Source organism: Equus caballus, chromosome 27 (assembly GCF_041296265.1).
Source record: "Equus caballus isolate H_3958 breed thoroughbred chromosome 27, TB-T2T, whole genome shotgun sequence".
NCBI classification, from domain to species: domain Eukaryota; kingdom Metazoa; phylum Chordata; class Mammalia; order Perissodactyla; family Equidae; genus Equus; species Equus caballus.
The window spans coordinates 22,820,526-22,842,055 of NC_091710.1; the positions used below are offsets into that span (position 1 = coordinate 22,820,526).

The 21,530-nt window shown below is 36.6% G+C and overlaps 1 protein-coding gene and 1 pseudogene across 2 annotated transcripts; both read right to left on the reverse strand.

Moving 5' to 3' along the window:
- Positions 1–959: 959 nt before the first annotated feature.
- Positions 960–2,645, reverse strand: LOC106782655 (serine/threonine-protein kinase PLK4-like; annotated as a pseudogene).
- A 3,013-nt stretch (positions 2,646–5,658) lies between these two features.
- Positions 5,659–19,840, reverse strand: IDO1 (indoleamine 2,3-dioxygenase 1). Of its 2 annotated transcripts, XM_014736538.3 has the most exons (10): positions 19,613–19,840; positions 16,037–16,132; positions 15,804–15,923; positions 12,372–12,490; positions 11,428–11,442; positions 9,795–9,894; positions 9,120–9,237; positions 8,053–8,104; positions 7,459–7,607; positions 5,659–6,403 (listed from the first exon to the last, which is right to left on the reverse strand). In XM_014736538.3, exons 1-10 carry the CDS (start codon positions 19,709–19,711, stop codon positions 6,048–6,050), a joined length of 1,224 nt encoding a protein of 407 aa, XP_014592024.1. In that variant the 5' UTR covers positions 19,712–19,840; the 3' UTR covers positions 5,659–6,047. The 2 variants fall into 2 exon arrangements, with proteins under 2 accessions (XP_014592024.1, XP_070108822.1); XM_070252721.1 differs by lacking the exon at positions 11,428–11,442.
- Between the last annotated feature and the right edge of the window lie 1,690 nt (positions 19,841–21,530).

Genomic DNA, 21,530 nt, shown 5'->3' on the forward strand with positions numbered 1-21,530 from the left:
CCCTGCCTCCAATATTTTTGAAAATTAATAAAAAATAAGAGAAATAATTCCTGTTCTGACTTACTGACAGGATTATAGATAGGAAACACTGCCATTGAGTAAAAACATTTGGTAAACTTTTAAGATATATCAATATATAAAAATAGCTACTACATCAAAATCATTGTTTGTATGATCTGGAAGAAATATAAGTGCTATTCTACTTTTGAACATGTTGACTTTTGTTGTTTAAAATTTCCGTTAGATTAACCTAATCTATCAATTGATTTTTTCGTGGGTAAATTTGTAGATCACAAACATGATTGAATCATAGAGTTGGAAAGCACCTTAAGAATGACCTATTAATCTCTGATCATTTTACATGTGCAAAAACAAACCAGAGAGGTTAAGTGAATTGTCTGAAGTCACATAACAGGTTCTTTTTTTAATAGACTTTGGTTTTTGGAGCAGTTTTACGTTCATAGAAAAACTGAGCAGAAAGTACAGAGAGTTCTCGTATATCTCCTGCCCCACACAAGCACAACTTCCCACACCAGAGTGGAACACTTGTTACAAACTATGAACCCACAAGGACACATCATTATCATACAAAGTCTGTAATGTACTCCTGGTGCCGTACATTCTATGGGTTTTGGCAGCATATAACCATATGTATCCACCATTAAAGTGTCATACGGAACAGTTTCACTAAAGTAAAAATCCTCTGTGTTTCCCCTATTCATCCCTCCCTCCCCCAACCCCTGGCAGCCCCTCATCCTTTTACTGTCTCTATGGTTTTGCCTTTGCCAGAATGTCATATTGTTGGAATCATACAGTATATAACCTTTTCAGATTGACTTCTTTCACTCAGTAATATGCTTTGATGGTTCCTCCATGTATTATCACGGCTTGAACACTTATTTCTTTTTAGCACTGAATAATATACCATTGTCAGGATGAACCTGAGTTTATTTATCCATTCACGTATTGAAGGGCGCCTTGGTTGCTTCCAAGTTTTGGCAATTATGAATAATCATCCCTGTGCTGGTTTTTGTGTGGACAAAAGTTTTATTTTCCTCTCCTTAAATTATGGATTCCAGTGATGAACAAATGCAATGACTCTCGTTATCATGGACCATATATATTTTTATGTTTTCTTTCAAGCTATTAACTTTACTTTCTCTTATCAAGATGTAAGATTCTTTAGTTTTTTCAACTATCCGACATAAATCTTCTCTTTTGATTATTTTTACCCCCTCATAAAACCGAACCTCAAAATTGACACCAGGGGGCCGGCCCAGTGGCACAGTGGTTAGGTGCGTGCATTCCGCTTCAGTGGCCCGGGATTCACCGATTTGGATCCTGGGTGTGGACATGGCACCGCTTGGCAAGCCATGCTGTGGAAGGCATCCCACATGTAAAGTAGAGGAAGATGGGCATGGATGTTAGCTCAGGGCCAGTCTTCCTCAGCAAGGAAGAGGAGGATTGGCAGCAGATGTTAGCTCAGGGCTAATCGTCCTCAAAAAAAATAAAATAAAATAAACACCAGGGTAATTTTTCATCAAAATGCATTTACAGTACTTTGTAAAATAAAAGATTTTTAGAGACTTAGCGTTTAAAAGCTGAACAAATCTGGAAGCATATTCCTATTTCCTCCAATACTTATTTTGTACATTGTCAAGTCTGTACCTACTGATGTTGCCAGTGGGTGAGCACATTCTATCAACAAGAGAAAAGCTTTTCCATCATTTGGATGATAAATAATAATCACATTCCCATCACTAGATTATATGAACAACTCATTTAGAAACTTTGCACGTGCCTCCTCTGAATGAAATACGTTCACCACCACCCTTTTGTTTTTCAGTTGATTGATTTTGACCTGTGAACAGTTAAAGGAGGTGTAATGGTTCACAATGTACATTTCTGATAATCCAATAGTGGCTCCACACCTCAGGTTTTACTTTTTTCTGAAAATTTAGCATTTTGTAATCTGCCAATGTTGCTTTATTTACTGTGATTTTGGCTGTGCCAGTGTCAAAAGGTGGTCTCCCAATAAGTAATGTATAAAGCATACAGCCCAAGCATTATCTAAGTCTTTGTGCACTTTGAGTTGTAATTTCTGGGGAAAATGTGATTACGAGTTCCACATAACATAGACTGCTTTTTATATGGCATTTTCAATTGAGTTGCTAGTCTCAAATTGGCATTCTTGATGTTCACGTTATACATAAGCAAGAAGTGAGTTCCTGGTGTAATATATCATGAAAATGAAGAGACAACATTTTTGTGATGATCTGGTGCATGAAGTCTTAAGCTTTTTTTTTGAGAAGGCTTTCATTCTGTTCTTTAATATCGTGTCCTTTTTCTTTTATGGTACATTTCTAATACTAGGTACACATAATTGAAATCTTCAAAATAGTAAAAAGCTCTAAAGTAGAAGTATATTCCTATTGGTAGTGTATTTTCACCTCATGTAGGATTCTCTGTACCATTCCAATTTTCTTATACATTATTTTGACTGCAACTTCCAAATAAGTGTGAATGGACTCAGTTCTGTAGACACCAGCAGATGATCCTTTACAAAACAGATTTCCAGCTTTCAAATTTCCCATCTTCTCTCCCACACAGGTCACCGTATTTCCAGGTACTGACTCTGCTCCCATTAAGCTCAATTCCCATGACTGCACCTGCTATGGGAAGACCACAGCCACCAAAAGGTCTCCAAGGCATCTTCCAGGTCAGGGCCATGCCCCCAAGTTCCCATTTTGAAAAGCTTCAGCTGGTTGCCACACATAGCAGTAATGGGAACAACAGTAGGTCTTCTTACCACCCTGCCTCCACTACTCTCGTTATGACAACACAGTGAAAAGTCCTGCATGAATTGGGAATTTTTGGGGGAGCCCATGCAATCTCGTGTGCAGTACTTTGATTGCAAAAGGCAAAAGGAGCAGAGTTTTCTTGTGAGAAAAGTTGTTCCTTACTGGGAAGTTGTACTGTGTAGTGGTTTGACATATTCTGGAGTCAGATTGCCTGAGTTCAACTTTTTATTTTGCCATATTCTTCTAACTGTGTGGCTTTTGAAAGCAACCGAACTCCATTGGGTCTCCATTTGCTTCAAAGTAGCTAGTACTCATCTCATAGGTTCGTTGAAATGATTAAGTGAATTGATACATGTGACACTTTTAGAATAGTAAGAGGTATTTGGAAGAATTAAGGAAATAGTAACTATCAGTACTAATTTACAGATTTAAAAGTTGCTCTATCGGGGACAAACTCTAAATAAGTGTGCACTATATTCTAGAGTTCTGGAGAGGAAGGCTTGCATTGTGTGGACCATTGTGTCTCAGAGTTGGCAAGAAACTTAGATATCATCTAGTGCATGTTTATATGCCAAGTTTTTAGCTTGTCTGAACTTTTGACTCTTCAATTGTTTATTGTCACATAAAACAATTCTGTGGAAATGAGAAAATATCTATCTTTGGCTGATGACGAACTGATAATAAATGTATAACTCTTGACACTAGCTCTTATACAGGGTATGAGGGGTTCGGAGTGGTGTGAACTGAGCAAAATTTTCTCTGTACCATGTAACATTATATTTAACATATTAGAGTGAGAAAAATAAGATATAAATTATACATAAGGAACCTCAATCATTTATTGGGCAAAAGTTCATTAAAGAAGCAAGGGGATAAAGAATAAGAATATTTAACTTTCTGAATCCTTAATATGAAAAAGATACATATTTTAAGCTAAATTCTCCTTACTTACGGAAAACAGCATGTGGAGGAATATACCACTACAAACTCCTGATTTTACTAGGACATAGACTGGGATGGAATTATCGTTAATTCTATTCAAATAGGATCTATGTTACTAAGAATTCATTACATCTAAGTAAAACCTTCTCTTATGGTAGGAAAACACCTTCACTCTCTGGTGACTGCTCCCCCCAGAGGAACACTCACTGTGATGAGGGAATGCCAGAGTAGCAGGACTTCTTTAGAAACATATCCAGGATTCTGTTGTACCTCTCCCAGTCTGGAGAGGAGTGACTTAGAGGAAAATCAGGAATCTGGGTCTCTATTATTTGGATAGAAATGAGAGAATAGACTCTGAAGAGCAAGTGTCCACACTCTCTGTGGAGAACTTGAAGCTGGGTTTCTGTCTATCACCTGCACAGCAACAGCCCAGTGTCAGTGACAAAGCCCCTTGCTTCTCCCTCCCTCTACCTACTTCTCCTCCTGCAGGTCAGATGGATGTGCTGTTCTAAAGGGGAAAGTGTGGGTGAAGGATCTTGCTGAGGGGACCAAAGATGCTCTGCATCTCAAGGTGATTCAATACTAATTAGGTAAAACCAACCCTGGGGGAGAAACTCCTGAAGTGCAGAAGTGCAGCCCTGTCACGTGCAGCTGTGGAGCCAGAATGATCAGGGTGGCAGATAGCGCAGAAAAAACCTTAACTTGGAGCGAATAAATGATCCTCAGCAATTTACCTCCATCCTAGTAGTACTTTATAGTTTCCTAACACTTTAGCACTATAGTATTTTATTCAGTCCTCACAGGAACCTGGTCAATGAGGTAGGGCAAGTATTATTACGCTCATTTTACAGAAATTCAGAGTGACTTGCCTAAGGTCACAAAGCTGATAGATGTCCAAAATGGAATCCGTGACTTGGTCTCCTGACTCTCCGTTTAATGGTTTCTCACCCGAGTCAAACTCAAAGACATGATGATCTTTCCAGTTATCTCTAAAAATTACAAGCTTGTGCACACACACACATATATATGCATGCATACTTTTTTCACTGTAAATTTATATATGCTCACTGCAGAAACAGTGACAGGAGAATAAAGAAGAAAATGTGTCCATGGGACTTTTGGTGTACTTTCTGGGGAATCAAGTGAGATTTTGTTGTGAGAAGGAAGTTTTTACTTGATTTTATTGGGTTATATTAGAGAAACAATGTTAAAATAGTTTTCAGACGTTTAATTTTAGAAATATGTGACTCCATTTCCCTCCTCAAATCTACTTGGGTGTACTCAACCCATCTCCTCAGAACTGGGCTTTTCATAAATTGGAACTGCTTGCTAATCTTGAACCCATGCAACCACTGTTCCCTTTTTCTCTTCTCATCTTTAAGAGCTTACCCAATTTCTGGCTGACCATATATTACCTCATGAGGTCCTGCTAAATCATCTCATTTCCTTCCCTTCCCCCTTCTCTAACCTAGTCTACCCCAAGTCTAGAGAAGAAGATGAGAATTATCAAAAAACTTAAGTTCTCCTCTCATTTATAACTAACTGTGTGACCTTAAGTAAGTTACTTCACTCTTCTGAGCCTCAACTTTGTCATCTTTAAAATGAGTTTGGCTCATATGACTTTTAAGTTCTTCTCCAGCCCTAACTTTCTTAGATTCCATTATCAAATAAATTCATGCCAGAGTGTGAGTGCCTAATAACCCTGACTTCCCAGGAGAACCTGTATTTCAAAGGTGACCTCTTCTTGCTGGCCCAGATTAATTTATTCATAAGTTCACTAATCTTTTATATAATTCAACAGATACTTGCTAAGTATCTATCAAGAACTGGGGATGCATGGGTCTGGTAAACAATACAGAGTGTCCCTGGCATCACGAAGCTTATTATGTAACAAAAATACAGACAAGTAAACAAATAATTGTGAAAAAGTGTGATTTTACTATAGGGAAAGTACAGGAATCTATTAGCCAGGTTTGAAGGGTAGCAGTGTGAAGTGGGTCTCATCTGGAGCAATATGTAATAATTATGAATAAAGAAATTTTTAAACATTTTATTATATCAATTTTTATTGACTTTCATCATTACATTCTATAGAATATAGACTATAACACTTCTAATATAATTGCTTTTTATTGTTTTCATACAAGCAATGCACATATATCAGAAAAAATTATTTTGAAATCTTTTATAATGTACTGTTAAGAAGCTGCATATTAATAATTCATGGGCCTGATATAATGAGCAGTCACATTAATATACACAGACATCTTTGTCTTGACAAAATGTACCCATACCTAGGTTTCATTATTCTTCCTTCAATAAGGCGATCTCAGTTGTTCTTCTTACAGACTTTAGGAATTGCATGACATCAGTGCCTCCAGTTCCTTTATTTTCCTTTTCTGATAGCTCTTCAGGTGTTTGGTTTTTCATGGACTGCTGGTGTGCAGGAATCACAATGTACTTAGTAACTATTTGCAAATGGTAGCTTCTCAGGGAGACCATAGCTTTCACACAGTCATTATAAGCTGCCTGCAGGCTATCATTACCTTCTGAAAGGACAAACTCACGGACTGAGGGGCCTGACTCTAATGAGCGAAGAAAGTTTTGGTGAGCTGGTGGCATATATGTTCTCATTTCCTGGAGGAATTCAGCAGCAGATTCTGAAGGTACAAGAGAAGGATGAGTTAGCAGGGAGGCCAAAGCATTCCCCAATCCAGGGGAGAAGGGCAGAGTGAGGTCAGAGCTGGTGGGGGATCACAGGCCAACATTGTAGCATGAAGCAGGAAGGAGTTTACCACCATCCTATTAGAAGGCTATTAGTCTTGCTACTAGTAATGGATAATTGCTGTAAAATATCCTTAATTCTGATAACCACACAAGCTAAACTCTTTCTTTTATAATAAATATTTTTGTTCGTACTTCCTTTCTCACTTTCCTACTGTATTTGATCCTTCTAAAAAGCCAGTGATATAGACAGGATATATATATAATCTATACTTGACAGGTTACAACACTGAGTCCAAGAGAGTTTAAGGGATCATTTGTAAATAATTCAATGAACTAAGAAAAAAGCCTATTTCCACCCAGCCCAATGCTTTTCCCTTTGACTATTAAATACAAGTTTAGGAAAACAGAGAAAGACAGAAAGAAGTTCTTCCTGGAGCTTCTTCCTCTGTGCCATCTAAGCCCCTAGAAGGAATATAGTGAATGTGGCTCATCTTTAAATGTTGGTGCAGACATTGCCCCTGGGCTGCTGGGGAAGCAGGATGGAGGAGCAAGGGCAGTGCCAAGCCTCTCTTTGTCGCTGAGGTCTCCACCTCCTCAGCTTCAACTCATAGTCAGTCTCATTTGCAGGTGACATTCTCTTTCTGAATCTGATCATACATTTTCAGAACATGTGAGATTAGCTTCACCACAGCCAATCAGACCTCATATACATGTTCAAATGTTAAGATCAAAAGGGTGATGAACTTGGGTTTGAGTTCTGGCTTCACTGCTTTCTAGAAGGTTAACAGGGAGCCAGTCACTAATCCTCTGCAAGTTTTTTCTTCTTCATCTGTAAAATGAGACGATGGCAATAAAGTCTCTATTGTATTGATTCTCCTAAAAGCATTGGTAAGCTCAGATGAGATGCTGATGGGGAGGTAATTTTTAGATACTAAAATACTATTTTGTTAACATAAGATATGATTATTAGTTGCCATTTTCTACTCACTTTCACCAGCACTCTGCTTGACCCCCAGCAGAACATCGAAGCACTGAAAGATGCTGCTTTGGGCTGCACTGCCCCCAGCGAACTTCTTTGGGGTGTCCCAGACGCCTTCATAGAGCAGACCTTCTGACAGCTGGGGGTTGCCTTTCCAGCTAGGCCAGGAAGGAAAGAATAACTTTTATTTGAATTAATTGGCAAATTTTCACATTTAAATCTTGTAATGGAGGATGAATTGAAGGTGATGTGAGATAGATTTCATTTTTCTTCTTCCAGACTTCCCCTTCCACTCATGCTCATGCATGAGAATAATAAATAAAATGATTTTGAGCAAATTTGGCATATGTATTCTGTGAAAGGAATTTACCTTTGCTCTAGCAAAGCTCAGTCCACTCTCTTTAAATGACTAGCTTTTCTCTCCATAATCCAGAGCACGCCTGGCCAAGTAATAACAGAGTCTATTCTTTCTCTACAACATGTATTTTAGGGTGTAAATTATTTCCTAAACCCAATGGAGAGTGGGGACCATGAGTGGGAATTTGATGTGTCCTTTGGGTTAATTGTTTAAGAGAAAACAAATTCAAGCTTAAGTCTACATACCCAGACAAGTATATGCGAAGAATACCAAAAAATTCTTTTGGGTCCACGTAGTCTGTAAAAAGATGGGATGTGTTTAATTAAGCAGCATCAGAGATATTGGTGAAAATCAAGATATTGTAAACCACTGATAGTGGATTTCAGCATAGACTGCAGCAAAGGCATGAGGTCAGTCTGTGCTCTCTCCCAGGCGAGCCCTGCTCATCTCCTGTGTCCAGTGAATGGCTGAATGGGATCTACCACAGGGCTAACACACAGCTTGTGTCAAACAGCATGGGCCCACCAACCAAGCATCCTCACGAGACCAATTAAACTGTCAACATTTCTTTAAGGCTACTTCATGTGCTTAGTGATATAACAGATAAACTACTCACATAAAGAAACAAACCTAAACAAAAGAAAAACAGGAATAAAAACACCAGGAGCCCCATGGACCACATCCCTGGGTTTCCTTCTCCAAAGTTTGCTAATGTCTTTGATTTGAAGGTCAATCTTCTTGCCAAGCAACTCAAAGCCCAGTGATGTACAGCCCGCTAGGGCATATTTCCTTTTGCAAATCCTGTTTATGTACTTTTTTGGTTATTCTTGTATTTTAGCTATTAGTTTTGCAACAACCTTTGAGCTCAATGGCTTTTCTCTGTTGTATCTTAGTTAACTTCTAAAAAGCATAATTCATAGAGAGCTCCTATCAAACAGAAGCTAAGTTTTTCAGAACTTAAAACAGCCTGTACCTTTGGCAAGTTTCTCTATCGTGTTTAATGGGAGGCACGGATGTTCCTTAGAGTTAAATAGACCTACCTTGGAATTCTGGCTTCATTAGTTACTACCTATGTACTTAGGCCATTTATCTTATCTCTCTGAATTTAGATTCCCTTATCTATAAAATGGACATAATAAAACCTACCACATGGAACGTATAATGATTTAGTGAGATAAAGTAGACAAAGTGAAAACACACTACTAAGTGAGGGTTGTTTTTGCTTCCATTTTTTTTCAACAACTCTTACATCTCAGATAATCAGAAACTTTTGACTGCTGGCCCAGAATGTTGTATGGCATACAATACTTGCCATGAATTTGGTGAAACACTTCAAGGGCGTTGCGTAGACAAGAAGTTATATCAATCAGTGCCTTTTGCAAAGTGTCCTGGTCCTGATGTTGTACTGCTTTGAATATAATCGGAATTTCCTTAAAAAAAAGAGAAGGCGAACACTTAAGATTTCCTAGCACTAAACATTGACATAAAATAAAATTCTCCTAAATCTTAATCCCTAAATTAAATTTGAGATTTCCGTTTCTTTCTTGGGCTGAGTACCCTCCAATTGTTTGACTAATTTCCTTATTTTCAATTAGGCCTGGATTTGTCTTTATTCATTTATCATTTAGAAATGTTTATATAGTTTTATATATTTCTATTTCTAATAGTCAAAACCACTGAATTTATGTCACTATGTGATATAGTTACAATGCCAAATTGCATTCAAAATATTTCTCTCTTATTGGGGTTTCTAGTTTGATTTATTTATTTATTTAATATTCTGGCTCCTACATTTTATATTTTAGGTGATACACAAAAATAAATAAAATATTTATGTCTATCAGATGATCCTTTACCTCCAATTAAATAGTCAAATGCTGTATTTAGTTAGGATAAAGTTACTTCTCGAGTCATAGAGCTCAGTTACTAAGTGATTGCTCTGCTTGTGTGAATCAAGATACAAAGTTTCCAGTGGAGATGGACATACTTTGATTGCAGAAGCAGCTGCTAGTTCCACCAGTAAAGAAATCAGGAAGAATCCTTTACCGCAGTCCCCACCAGGAAATGAGAACAGAATGTCCATGTTCCTAAAGAAATCAAAGAAGTCAAGAATTTAGCAAAAATCTTGGTATATTTATTGACGACTTTATAGTTTTCAAGTATTTTTCATTTATTCTATTTTATTTTCAAAATAATCTTGTGAGATCATTATGGCAGGTTTTACTATCTCCATTTCACAGCTGGGGATATCAATGTCAGGTCCTTTGTCTAAGATCATATGATTCATAGTAGATTTTAATAGTAGATTAAGCTGGGACTTGAAATTCCATTCTAGAACCTATATACATATATATGTGTATATATATATATATATATATATACACATATATATGCTCAATGTTGATAGAGATATTTGCTTTAAGGTATAATTTTCAGAAGTGGTCTTTTTGCTTAAATAAATATATTCATGTCCGCATTTTTATCTGGGAACCTGATTCAGTTTCTCTGCCATGCAAAGGGATTGACTGGGGAATTCAAATAACTGATTAGATCCTATTTTCTTTCTTATTGAAGTTTTGCATTGGTGCAAACATGGCTTCAGTATCTGTGTAGCTATGAGTTTTGTGCTGGTTAAATTTATGGTTTCTGAAGGCAGACCATTTCTGCAGCTTGCTTGCTGTGTGACCTTGAGCAAGATATGTCATCTGTTTTTGCTTCAGTGTTCTCATCTGTAAAATGGGACTGATGATATCATCCTCCCATTTAAAAACCTTCCGTAGCTTTCCATTTTTTTAAAGACACTGTTTAAATCCCATGTCATAGCCAGAAGTCCTACATAATCTTCTTTCAAAATTTATTTCTTTATCCCTTTCCCATGTACTTTCATCATTCTTCGTGCAGTAGCAACACTAGCCTTCCTTCACTTCTGATAATACTCCAAGATTTTTGTCACTTCAAGGCACTCACTCTTGCTGTTTCCTCCATTATGAACACTCCCATCTTCCCCTCCTTCTAGTTAACTCCTACTCACTCTTCAGGGCTCAGCTTAAACAACGTGCTGCAGGGGTTCCTCCTTCATCTCTTTGTTTGATTAGAGCTCCCAGTACTTTATCTTCTTACCAGTTTCTCTTAATCATATAGCAATTTACATAATTTCCATATGTCTCCTTTCCTCCACATTAGTCCAGCTTCACCAGGGCAGGCTTATACCTATGATATTTACCTTTGTGTCCTTAACTCTTAGCTTCTGCTTGGCACATAGATCAAAAATAGGAAGGATTGGGTCAAAAAGAACAGGTTTATGTTTCTGGCCGCTGAGGCCATTGTCATAAATACACAAGTGTGTGTGCTTTTGTATTTATATGTATTAATTACATTTGTATATGTGCAAGTCCTATTTTTGCATGTATCTATAGCTATAATATCAAGCAGACACAGTCATATCACAGTCGTAGATACAATTAAGTGCTGGTATTATTTGCTCTTTAAACAGTTATTTTAATTACTTTTTCCCTGAGTTTAATTGGTATTTTAAAAAATGCATTTGGAGAATATGATAAACCTACATTTACTTTGGATAACAAGCAATTCTTAGACTAAAATGAGAATCAAATACTTACTCATAAGTCATGGGCCTTATGAAAGCAGACATGAAGCAATGGACCAGTTGGAAGAGAGAAAGAAAATCAATTTAAAAATCAAATGGTTTTGAGTTATTGTTATTAGATTTACTACTACTGACCTAACAAAGGTAAGACATAATCAGATAAAAAAAGAAAAGCGTATGTTTTTTATATTTCTTAAGTAAGCATTACAAACCCTTAACTTAGGACTTTATAAGTGAAATAAAAAATTAAATACGCAAGGACCAAACACATGAATAGTTGAAACTAGTTGTAACTAAAAAGAAACTTTTATAGATCAAATCCTTTCCTTTTGTGGTATCCTCGTGTCTAGGATACTCCTCTGCAGATAAATGCCCAGAGCCCTGGGGCACACAGTTCTCTTGTCCCCTTATTGTAGCAGATCTTATCACTAAGTGGTTAGTGCTGCTGAAGATGTGTTGACTCTTAAATGCAACTGGATAGTTACAAATTAAATTTGTAGAATCTCAAAAACATGTTAATCAAGGGCAGACAGACACAAAAGAGTGCATACTCTATGGTTTCAATGAGATGAAATCCAATAACAGAAAAAACTATTTTTTGATATGGCAAATCAGAATTATTTATCTGGGGGTAGGAAATGGAATGAAAAGAGCCACAAAGGAATTTTCTGAGGCGACAGAAATATTCCGTATCTTGTTTAGGATTACACATGTGTATATAACAGTCAAATTCATCAAACTGAACACTTAAGATTGGTGCATTTCATCATATGTTAATTATACACTTCTCTTTCATATATGTAGAATACATTCGTAGTTACAGATACACCAGTCAAGGAAAACACACCCCCAAAACAGGGAAGGAAGATGTGCTGCCAAAAATTAACCCAGTGGCTAACACCCTGATGAGTCTCACAGCATGCACTCCTTCATTCCTATGATAATCAGTGTACCTACCCGCTGGGATCCTTTTTCTTCCAGTTGGCCAAGACACAGTCTGCATAAACCAGAATAGGAGGCAGTCCCAGCTTCTCAGAGAGTCTGCAGTAAGGAATAGCAATATTGCTTGGCAGGACCTAATTAAAACACAGTATTTAGTATTAGCCCTTAAAGTGTTTTACCTTTTCTACTGCATCCTGAGTGCCAAACATTAGCTGTTCTATATAGAATGGCATCCTGAAACCAAACAAACATAATTTTCTCTTCCTCCGTTTCATAACTTAATTCCGGTAATTGTTAAATGTTTACATTTTGGATTTGTGTTGATGTGGACATAATCTGATTATAGAGAGCAAAAAGAGGTAGAGGACAGGAGGAAGAAAGGCTGTATCCTTGATTGTCTAATGGCCTGTGAGTTATTCCCAGTCATTCATTCATCCATCCGTCCCATGAATATTTGTTAGGCAACTCCTCTATGCAAGGTACTCGTTATCCACCAGCAATGCAAAGATAAAAGCAATTGTCTCATAGAAGCTCAAAGTAATTTGTAATTATAACTTTTGGATGTGATACATACTAGCAGTGTAAACAGATTGCTGCTCTTGGAGCACAGAGCTGACAGAAACTCTCCTGGATGATTTTTTATAAAACCTCACGGAAGAGTGACATTGGTGCTTGGCTTTGAAGGCTTACCTGTGTCGGAACGAGGAATCTCCTTTACCCTTGCTTTATAGTTCCATGCAGAATATATAAATTGGACTGAAACTTTTGGTTTATCTCAGCTGTTTCACTCACACTTCCTGAAGGAGGATTAAAGTCTCACCTAATTGTTGCGTTTAGGAGTGAAACTACAGCTCAGCCCTCTTTTCTCCTCAACTCTTCTTTTCCTGAGCCTGTTATTCATAGAATTTTGCTCTGTGTTTGGCCATATAGCAAAAGGCTCCTACTTCCAAGGGTCAATCCTGATGGGTAGGCACACTCAGCAGGCCCATTTTTGCCACATACTCAAGCCATGTTCTCCAAATGCTCTACTAGTCATAAAGCTGACATTTTATTCTATATCTGCCTGACTTCATCTGACTATAATTTGGTTTTTATATTTGGATGGTCTCGTGTAATAATTAAGGATATCCTTGTCATCAGCGACCTATGGTTCGAATTTGTCTGTCTAACCAGGCAAAGGACAGGGATGCGTGGCCCACCTGGCATGGTGGGTGGTGGGACTTCTGTGTGACTATGTGGCCCACTCCACAGTTCTTTGAAAGTCAGGGGGTCCACAACCCAAGTGGCTTCAGATTAGCTTAATACTTGTAGATATGGTTTAGGCAAGAGAACACAGTGTTACAATAGAATCATTGACTCTAAGTATTAAACACCTGGATGTGTGCTTCCCGTTGCAGAGCTTGTGCTTCTGGGAATTCAGACATTTTGATTGGCAAATGATTTGCACATGTTTCAAAAGGAAACAACTCTTGCCCCTCTCTGATTTAGAGAAGAGATCAAAGGGAAGCAAAAAGGGAAGAAGTTGAATTGAATAATTAACTTGAAATGACTCGGGAAAAAGAAAGGAAATGTTCAAACACATCTTAATGTATTAATGACCTTCATGAAGATGCTAAGAAACTCAGATGCTAATTTCTTGTCCATTCTCAAACAAAATGTGCCTTATATTGATGTATCTTATTTTTTACCCATTTATTTTCTCTTTTCAACAATTTCCTCACTTAAATATTTTTATCTTTTTAGATATCTATTTTTTTTTGCTGAGGAAGATTTGCCCTGAGCTAACATCTGTTGCCAATCTTCCTCTATTTTGTATGTGAGCCACCACCACAGCATGGGCACTGACAAGTGGTGTAGGTCCATGCCTGGGTACCGAACCTGGGCTGCCGAAGCAGAGCACAGCGAACTTAACCACTAGGCCACTGGGACTGGCCCTACATAGTTTTTTTTTTATTACTATCTTCTTTTTTTTTTATTGTGGTAACATTGGTTGATAAAAGTATATAAATTTTGGGTGCACAGCCTTATATTTCAATTTCTGTGTATATTACATCATGTTCACCACCCTACTGCCATCTTCTAAGGTCCTTTTCAGAAAGACGTGGTATACAAAAACTGGATACAATTTAAAAAACACATTTTCATGTTTTCTTTTTTACTTCTTATTTCCAGTCTGGTAAATTCAGTATCTTTTGATTATGTCATGTACATTCTGGTCTCCACATTTTTTGTTAGTCCTCTCTTTCTTTCTTTTCTTCTCCTCTTCTGCTTGGATAAGCTCTCCCAGTCTCTCAAGAAGTAATGAAAGTTGTACTTCTTCCTTGAAGCATTACATGATCATGTCAACTACTAATTAGTTCCTCTGGACTCTCATTCTTCTGCACCTATCATATGCTGCCCTTCATTATGGGTGCTCTTTTTGTATGCAATGCCCATGCATTTAGCTAAACTCAGATTCTAGCAAGTGTAGACAGACTGTGTGCTTAGCTAAATTTTAAGGTAGGTTGTAAGACTAGAACTAATCTTAAACTTTTTTGTATCATCACAGAATCTAGACATGACAGTTTGACAATTATAAGGAAGTATAAGTTGCTCTCATGATTATGCAAAGCAACTTCTTCCTCTTCTTTATATTAGGGGATGACTCATCACATAGGTGGACCTTATGTGTTGTCTTATCTTTAAACAGGGCATGCAAACAAAAACAAGATAAAATAATTACTTTTGTCAAAAAAAAAAAAACTTTCACTAAGTGGCAGAAAGTGCTTCTGGAATCTCTTTGTTTGTAGTTTAAAGGTTGAGTATTACAGTCTGTATTGGTTTCATGTGATTAGGGGTGCCTGATAAATTCAAGATGATATTATTTTAAATCTAAAGTTACCTACTGTTGATAAGAGTAGAGTGAAACTAATATATCTTTCTATGTTGGCAGATGTAAGATAGCACTTTAGCATTAACTAAGAAGAGCCATAAAATGTTCATATCTCCCAAAATTCATAGAAAAAAGTGGTTCACATTCAAATATATTGATTGTAGTGTCATTTATAATGTTAAAATATTAAAAATAAGTAAGGTATTTATCAATAGAGGATTGAATAAATAAAGTTAGGGAACTCAATGAAAAATTAGAAAGTGATTTCCAATGATGACTAGAATGATTGTGTAGTAACTAACAAATGTTTACAATATAATTTAAGTGAAAGAAGCAGGATGTCTATGTATATGCATAGGATGGAGCAACTCTGTTATATAAGTAAAAGACTAAAAATCCAATAATGGTACCAGTTGACATGCTAAGTCAGTGAATGATTGTTTTCTTTTCCTTTTTTTCCCCTGTTATCCAAGCTTCACAAAATGCAGTTATAATACTTTTCAATTTTTTTACATTTAATGTAAGTTGAATGTAACTTATCGTGGAGCACAAGAAATGTTAGAAAATCTCCATACCTTACAGATATCTCCATCACCTTTATTCCATACATATGCCATGGTGATATACCCCAGGGCCAGATGTGCCAGGCGCTGCGACTTGTGCCCTTGGAGGTCATCAATGCTGAGCATCTTTAACTGAGAATAAATGGAAAGACTGATTCAATCTCTATGGGTGACATTAGAGCTTCAAAATCCAGTTAAAAATGTTAAGAAGCTATAATAGAAAACAAATGTCTTCTTTTTCCAACCTTCTCAACTTCTGCACGTAACTGGTCCTTCTCAATCAGTGCTGGCAGATTTTTAGCAATGGAAATCCAGTCATCATAAGGGTGAGGTAGTTCCTCCTTGAAAAAAGTAAGTAGGACTTTTATTTACAGTGCAAGTTATTGTAAAATAGTTTTGCCTCCCACTGGTAGTTGATTTTGCTTCTAAATCAGTTCTGTGCAACGCTGCCCTGACACACACTTACCTGCCAAGTAACACCAGCCCATGCCCTGTCATCTGCGCATTCAGGCCTCAAGACCTTCTCTGTGCACCTCCTCTTCCTCTCTCCCCAAGCGCTCTCATCTGCCTCTTGCTCAAACGTCACCTCAAAGGTTCCACTAAAATCTTCCTGACTACTACCCATATGCCCAATTATGACTTCCATGGATTATACCTTTTCACGTTGTTAAGTGACTTATTATCGGCTATTTCTTTTTCTTCTTGGGTAAATTTTACGTTTTTTTTTAATAGAATAAAAATGAGACATTAAATGTCAGTAGCAGACTAGGCACTTGAGTCAATAATTTCTCATTTAATTATTATAATGACCAAAAAAATTGATTGTTATCTCCATGTCATAAATAAGGAAACCAAGACTCAGACAATTCATGTGACTTTTTATATATAGTTTATTATGATTCAAACACAAATGTTTCCGACTCTCAAAAATCCATGCTGCTTTTTACCTCTCACTACCCAATGGTAAGGATTTTATCCTGCCTTTAATTCTTTATTTCTTACAGAACCTGGCACAGTACTGGTTATGTAGGAGATGCTGTATATATGCACAGTGATTACCTGCTTTGTACCATAGGCTTATTTTTTGCCCAGTAAATGCACATGAAATCCAAATAAAACTGTCTCCCTGAATCTCATCATATTTACAATCTCATCTTGAAGGAAAACATATGAACAAAAGACCTAGGCAATACCCAGAAGTAAGATTCCGATCACTGAACAACTCCCCCTATGCCCTGTCCCCATGCCTCCTTCATTAGGCTGCTGCCAGACATGCCCTTAGGCTCATCAATACTGAACTATGGGGATGGAGTCAAATCGAGAGATTAACTCAAACCAACATGTGTATTTTAAGCATCAAAACAAAGTTAACATTATAAGTAAGCTATAAAACAAGAGGACAAATGTAACATAAAATTCCAAGATTTTGATGGGCTGCAGATGATTGGCCAGTCTTAATCTGTTAGGGCAGCTTGATAGCTATGAAAGATATAGGCTGTATGTTCACGAGATAGTCACCTTTCTCGTTTGCTCTGAATTTTTCTCCCTAACCACACAAATGCTGTGCTCTAATGTTTTCAGTAATACATATATATATTTTTGGTGTGTGTTTCACTGTGCAGCACACTCAAATATTTGGTTGCTGCAATTTTCACCAAACAACAAAGTTTTTTTGTTATATGTGATGACTTGTGTCCTATTTGACAGAACTTTCAACAAATGTAAAATTCAATCAATAATATACTTCTGGTTCAGAGGATGGCTAAATGGTATAAATTAATGAACAACACGGTGGGCCATTCAACTTCTGCTAGATTAGACAATGCATTTTGTATCTATATGGAATTAGAAGACATAATATTTTCCTTTGGAATAGGAAGCTGATAGATTAAAAGAGATGAAATGGACATTTTTGAGCTCATAATCTCCAGAATCTTCAGTGGAGAAATAAAAGTAACTCCTATTTGTGTGTGTATGTGTGTGTGTGTGTGTGTATCAGGAGGCTGAATCTAACTTCCTAAGCATCTTAAATAGCAGTGATATTTTTTAAGTAGCTGAAGAAGAGTTTGTTTTGCTTTAACCCATGGAATCTATTCTAGAAGTCTCCATAATTACCACGATTGTTTTATTTTTTAAGAGAACAGACTATTTGGAGGAAAAAAAAAGAATAAATTTGATATGAAGTTTTGTAGTTTCTGAAAAAGATTATTTTTTTATTGTATCATTGATAAGTACGTGCTTGAAACCCTTTAATCTTGGCAATTTTGTGTGTTTGTATGGAGGGGGAACGAGTCTGAATATTATTGATTTTCAAATATAAAGTAAACTAGATGCTTTTAGCAATAAAATTAAGACACATTCTTCATGTTTTTAAATTAGCTTAATAATTTGAAGAGGAAAATTAGATTGGGAGGAATTTGCTTTAGACTTACCTGTATTACACAAGGTATTTACAGGATGTTATTTCTAAGTACAGTGTGATTGAAATCTCTGACTAAAAGTATATTTATTGCATTTAAAGGTGCTCTCTAGAGTGTGGACGCTAATTGTTTGAGCCACAAATAGAGATACGCTGGTGTACAGAACTGTCACAACATGAGTTGGCTCCTAGAAATCCTCTCCTTTAATCTCATGTAACTTGTTAAATCCAAGGGTGGAAAAAAAAAATCAATGCCTTATGGTCTCTTCTTCTCTTAAGAAGGGGAGCATAGCATAATGGTTTTAAGATCATGGACTCTGGAGCCAGACTGGTAAGGCTCACATCCTATCTCTACCACTGATAGCTGTGTGAGTTTGGATAATTACTTAAATTCTGCAAAGCTTACTTTTCTCATCAGGAAAATGAGGTTAATAATATACATAACTTTTAGAGGAGTTGTGAACATGGAATAAGTTAGTATGTGTAAATTGCTTTAAAAATGCTATATAGGGGCTGGCCCCATCGCAGAGTGGTTAAGCTTGTGCACTCTGCTTTGGCAGTCCTGGGTTTTGCTGGTTCGGATCCTGGGCGCAGACACAGCACTGCTCATCGAGCCACGCTGAGGTGGTGTCCCACATAGCATAACTAGAAGGGCCTACAACTATAATATACAACTGTGTACTGGGGGGCTTTGGGGAGAAAAAAGAAAAAAAAAAGATTGGCAACAGATGTTAGTTCAGGGCTAATCTTAAAAAAATGCTATATGAATGTTTGATAATTAAAATATTAATGATAAGATGGTTTTCATGGCATTCTTTGGAAGACAACTTAGGAGAATATAGGTTTTAAGGTAAACATTTACTCTACATGCCTTACACTTTGTAGGCAAAACTTGTAAAAAAGAAAAGGTACTTCAGACTCTCTCTTGAATCTTATACTTAGTAAACAACAAACAATGTTAAGACAACACTAAGTTGCTTGATGTGCCATCTCAAAAAAACCAAATCAAAGTAGGAACACATCCTTTGTACAATTTAAGGTAAATCAGCTGAGAAATGGAGTTCCTTTAACTCATGGATCATTTATTACTTTGTTTTTTTCCAAATGCCCTCTGAAAATGCAATTGTATTAAACCAAAATACTTCTAAAGTTTCCTTATCTCATCACTCTCTGTATCTGTGTAAGATAAGTAAGAACTGCATCTAAGACTAAATTTCTAGGCAGAAAATTTTAAGAAAGTTAAGCGAGACCCATTTATTAAAACTCTGCCTCTAATTTAGGCACTGCTTTACCCTTTGTTCAGTAGAAATTACCTCACAACATTTGCTCAATAGAAGTTAACTTGTGCAGGTAAGTAATGATAAGAAAATATTTTTGCCCATATTTCAGTGCTCTTTCTTACCAGTGGATTTGGCAGAGCAAAGCCCACATCTTCATCTATGTGGTATTCTTCATCAATTTTCCAAGAACTTTCCACTGGAGATGCCTTATCATGTGCCATTCTTGCAGCCCACTCCTCTGGTCCTCTTCAGTGTCTGAGCAGTTTCAAAACACCTATTTATTTCAGAGGCTGCCATAGCCAGTAACCACAAAATATCACGTAGTCAGATAAGAAATGACTTCCACTTTTGGAATACTTTCAGTTTCTTTCTTTCTCTGTTTGTAATTTGGTAAATAGTAAAATTATAAAAGCATCACTTCACACTGTTCATCATATGATGAAACTGAAAACTTATATTCCATATCAAATCTTTATCACTGGGAGCATTATTTGTTCAGTGCCCTAGAGAAAGTGAGAAAGGACTTGATTGAAATAAAAACCACAAAAATAGGTGATTGGAAAGGAACATTTTTATGTCATGGGAACTTTCAAATATGTGAATTAAAATAATAAATTTGATCAAGGCTAAGGTCCTACACTATTATTTAATTATCACTGTCATCAGCTTTCTTTTAAGCTTCCAGGATTCTATGGACATATTAGTGTCCTGTTTCAGTAGTCTTGGAATATAACCTGTGGTACACTGACTCTGAAGTAGAAAAAAATGAGAGCACATAAACAAATTAGAAAGATAGCACTTCTCCACCTCCCCGTTTTTCTTACCCAGTCTTTTATCTGTGTTCACAATGATATAGTTCTTTCTACTTCATATTCCTCGTAAGTCATTTTTAGTAAGATGATCCTGCATCTCTACTATATCCGCCTGCTAAGACTGGTGAGGTAACAGTCCTTCACCTTTGGAGACTTTGTAATATGTTAATAGTTGAAAGAAAAGATACAGTATCTTGAATATGTTCCTTTTAAAATTCAAACTAAGACTGCATTTGGTAAAGGTTTTCAGGGTGTATGCAGGTCTTTGATCACTCCCAGGCATTGTTCAATCTTAGTAATAAAGCTGAAGCAACAGCCATATCATTCCAGTTGATGATCAAAAGGAGAAAATAGAAGCAGTTAGTGCTCAGTACATTAAAAGACAATGCAGATTTGTCATCCAGTTTATCAGTACTTGAAATAAATGTCAATAGTACATGGCTTTAACTACATTCTAGAATGGTCCTCACATTATTCTTTCCTATTACATTATGAAATTTCTAATGATGTAGTGTTACAAGAACATGTTCTGTTTATAGTAAAGATAAGGGAAACTGAAACCAAAATTATATAGCAAAGAGACCATGGTTGCTAAACTCTTGTAAAATGAAATGTTCATGAGGCTGATACGTTTGAAACCAGGCCAATGGAAAAAATCAAGAAAAAATGTCACATTGTCCTGTCATATCGATATGGAAGCCAAAAATACCAAGAAAATATTGAGAAGTAGAAAATGTGTGGTTACTCCTATGAATTTTCCCCCTTGTACTTGAATTTTTTTATGGATGAGTCAAAACAGAGGCATGAAATTTTAGATGCTCTGTCTTGGAAAAATCTCTGAGGATTGATTTTTTTAAGAAGCATGGCTTGATAAAACTTTTTATTGACTCTGCTTATCCAGCTACTTCACTAAATCTATCCTGCCTTTAACTGCAGAAACAATAATACTTTACTGTTTTACTTTTATCTCTACCTTTTTAACTGCTTCAGACTTCAACACCTTTCATATTTCTGAAACTACATTCGCACTTGATCCTCAGTCTTCATTGATCTTTATTTCTATTCAACAATGATCACATCTCCTTGAAAATCCCTTTTCACATGGGGTCAGAAGAACATCTTAATCTTACTATCTTGTATAGGTTCTTTTATCTTTTTCTTTAGCTTTTTACCTGTGGCCACACCATTATGATAGAAAACTCCTGAAAGTCAGAGCTCAGCCTTTTGC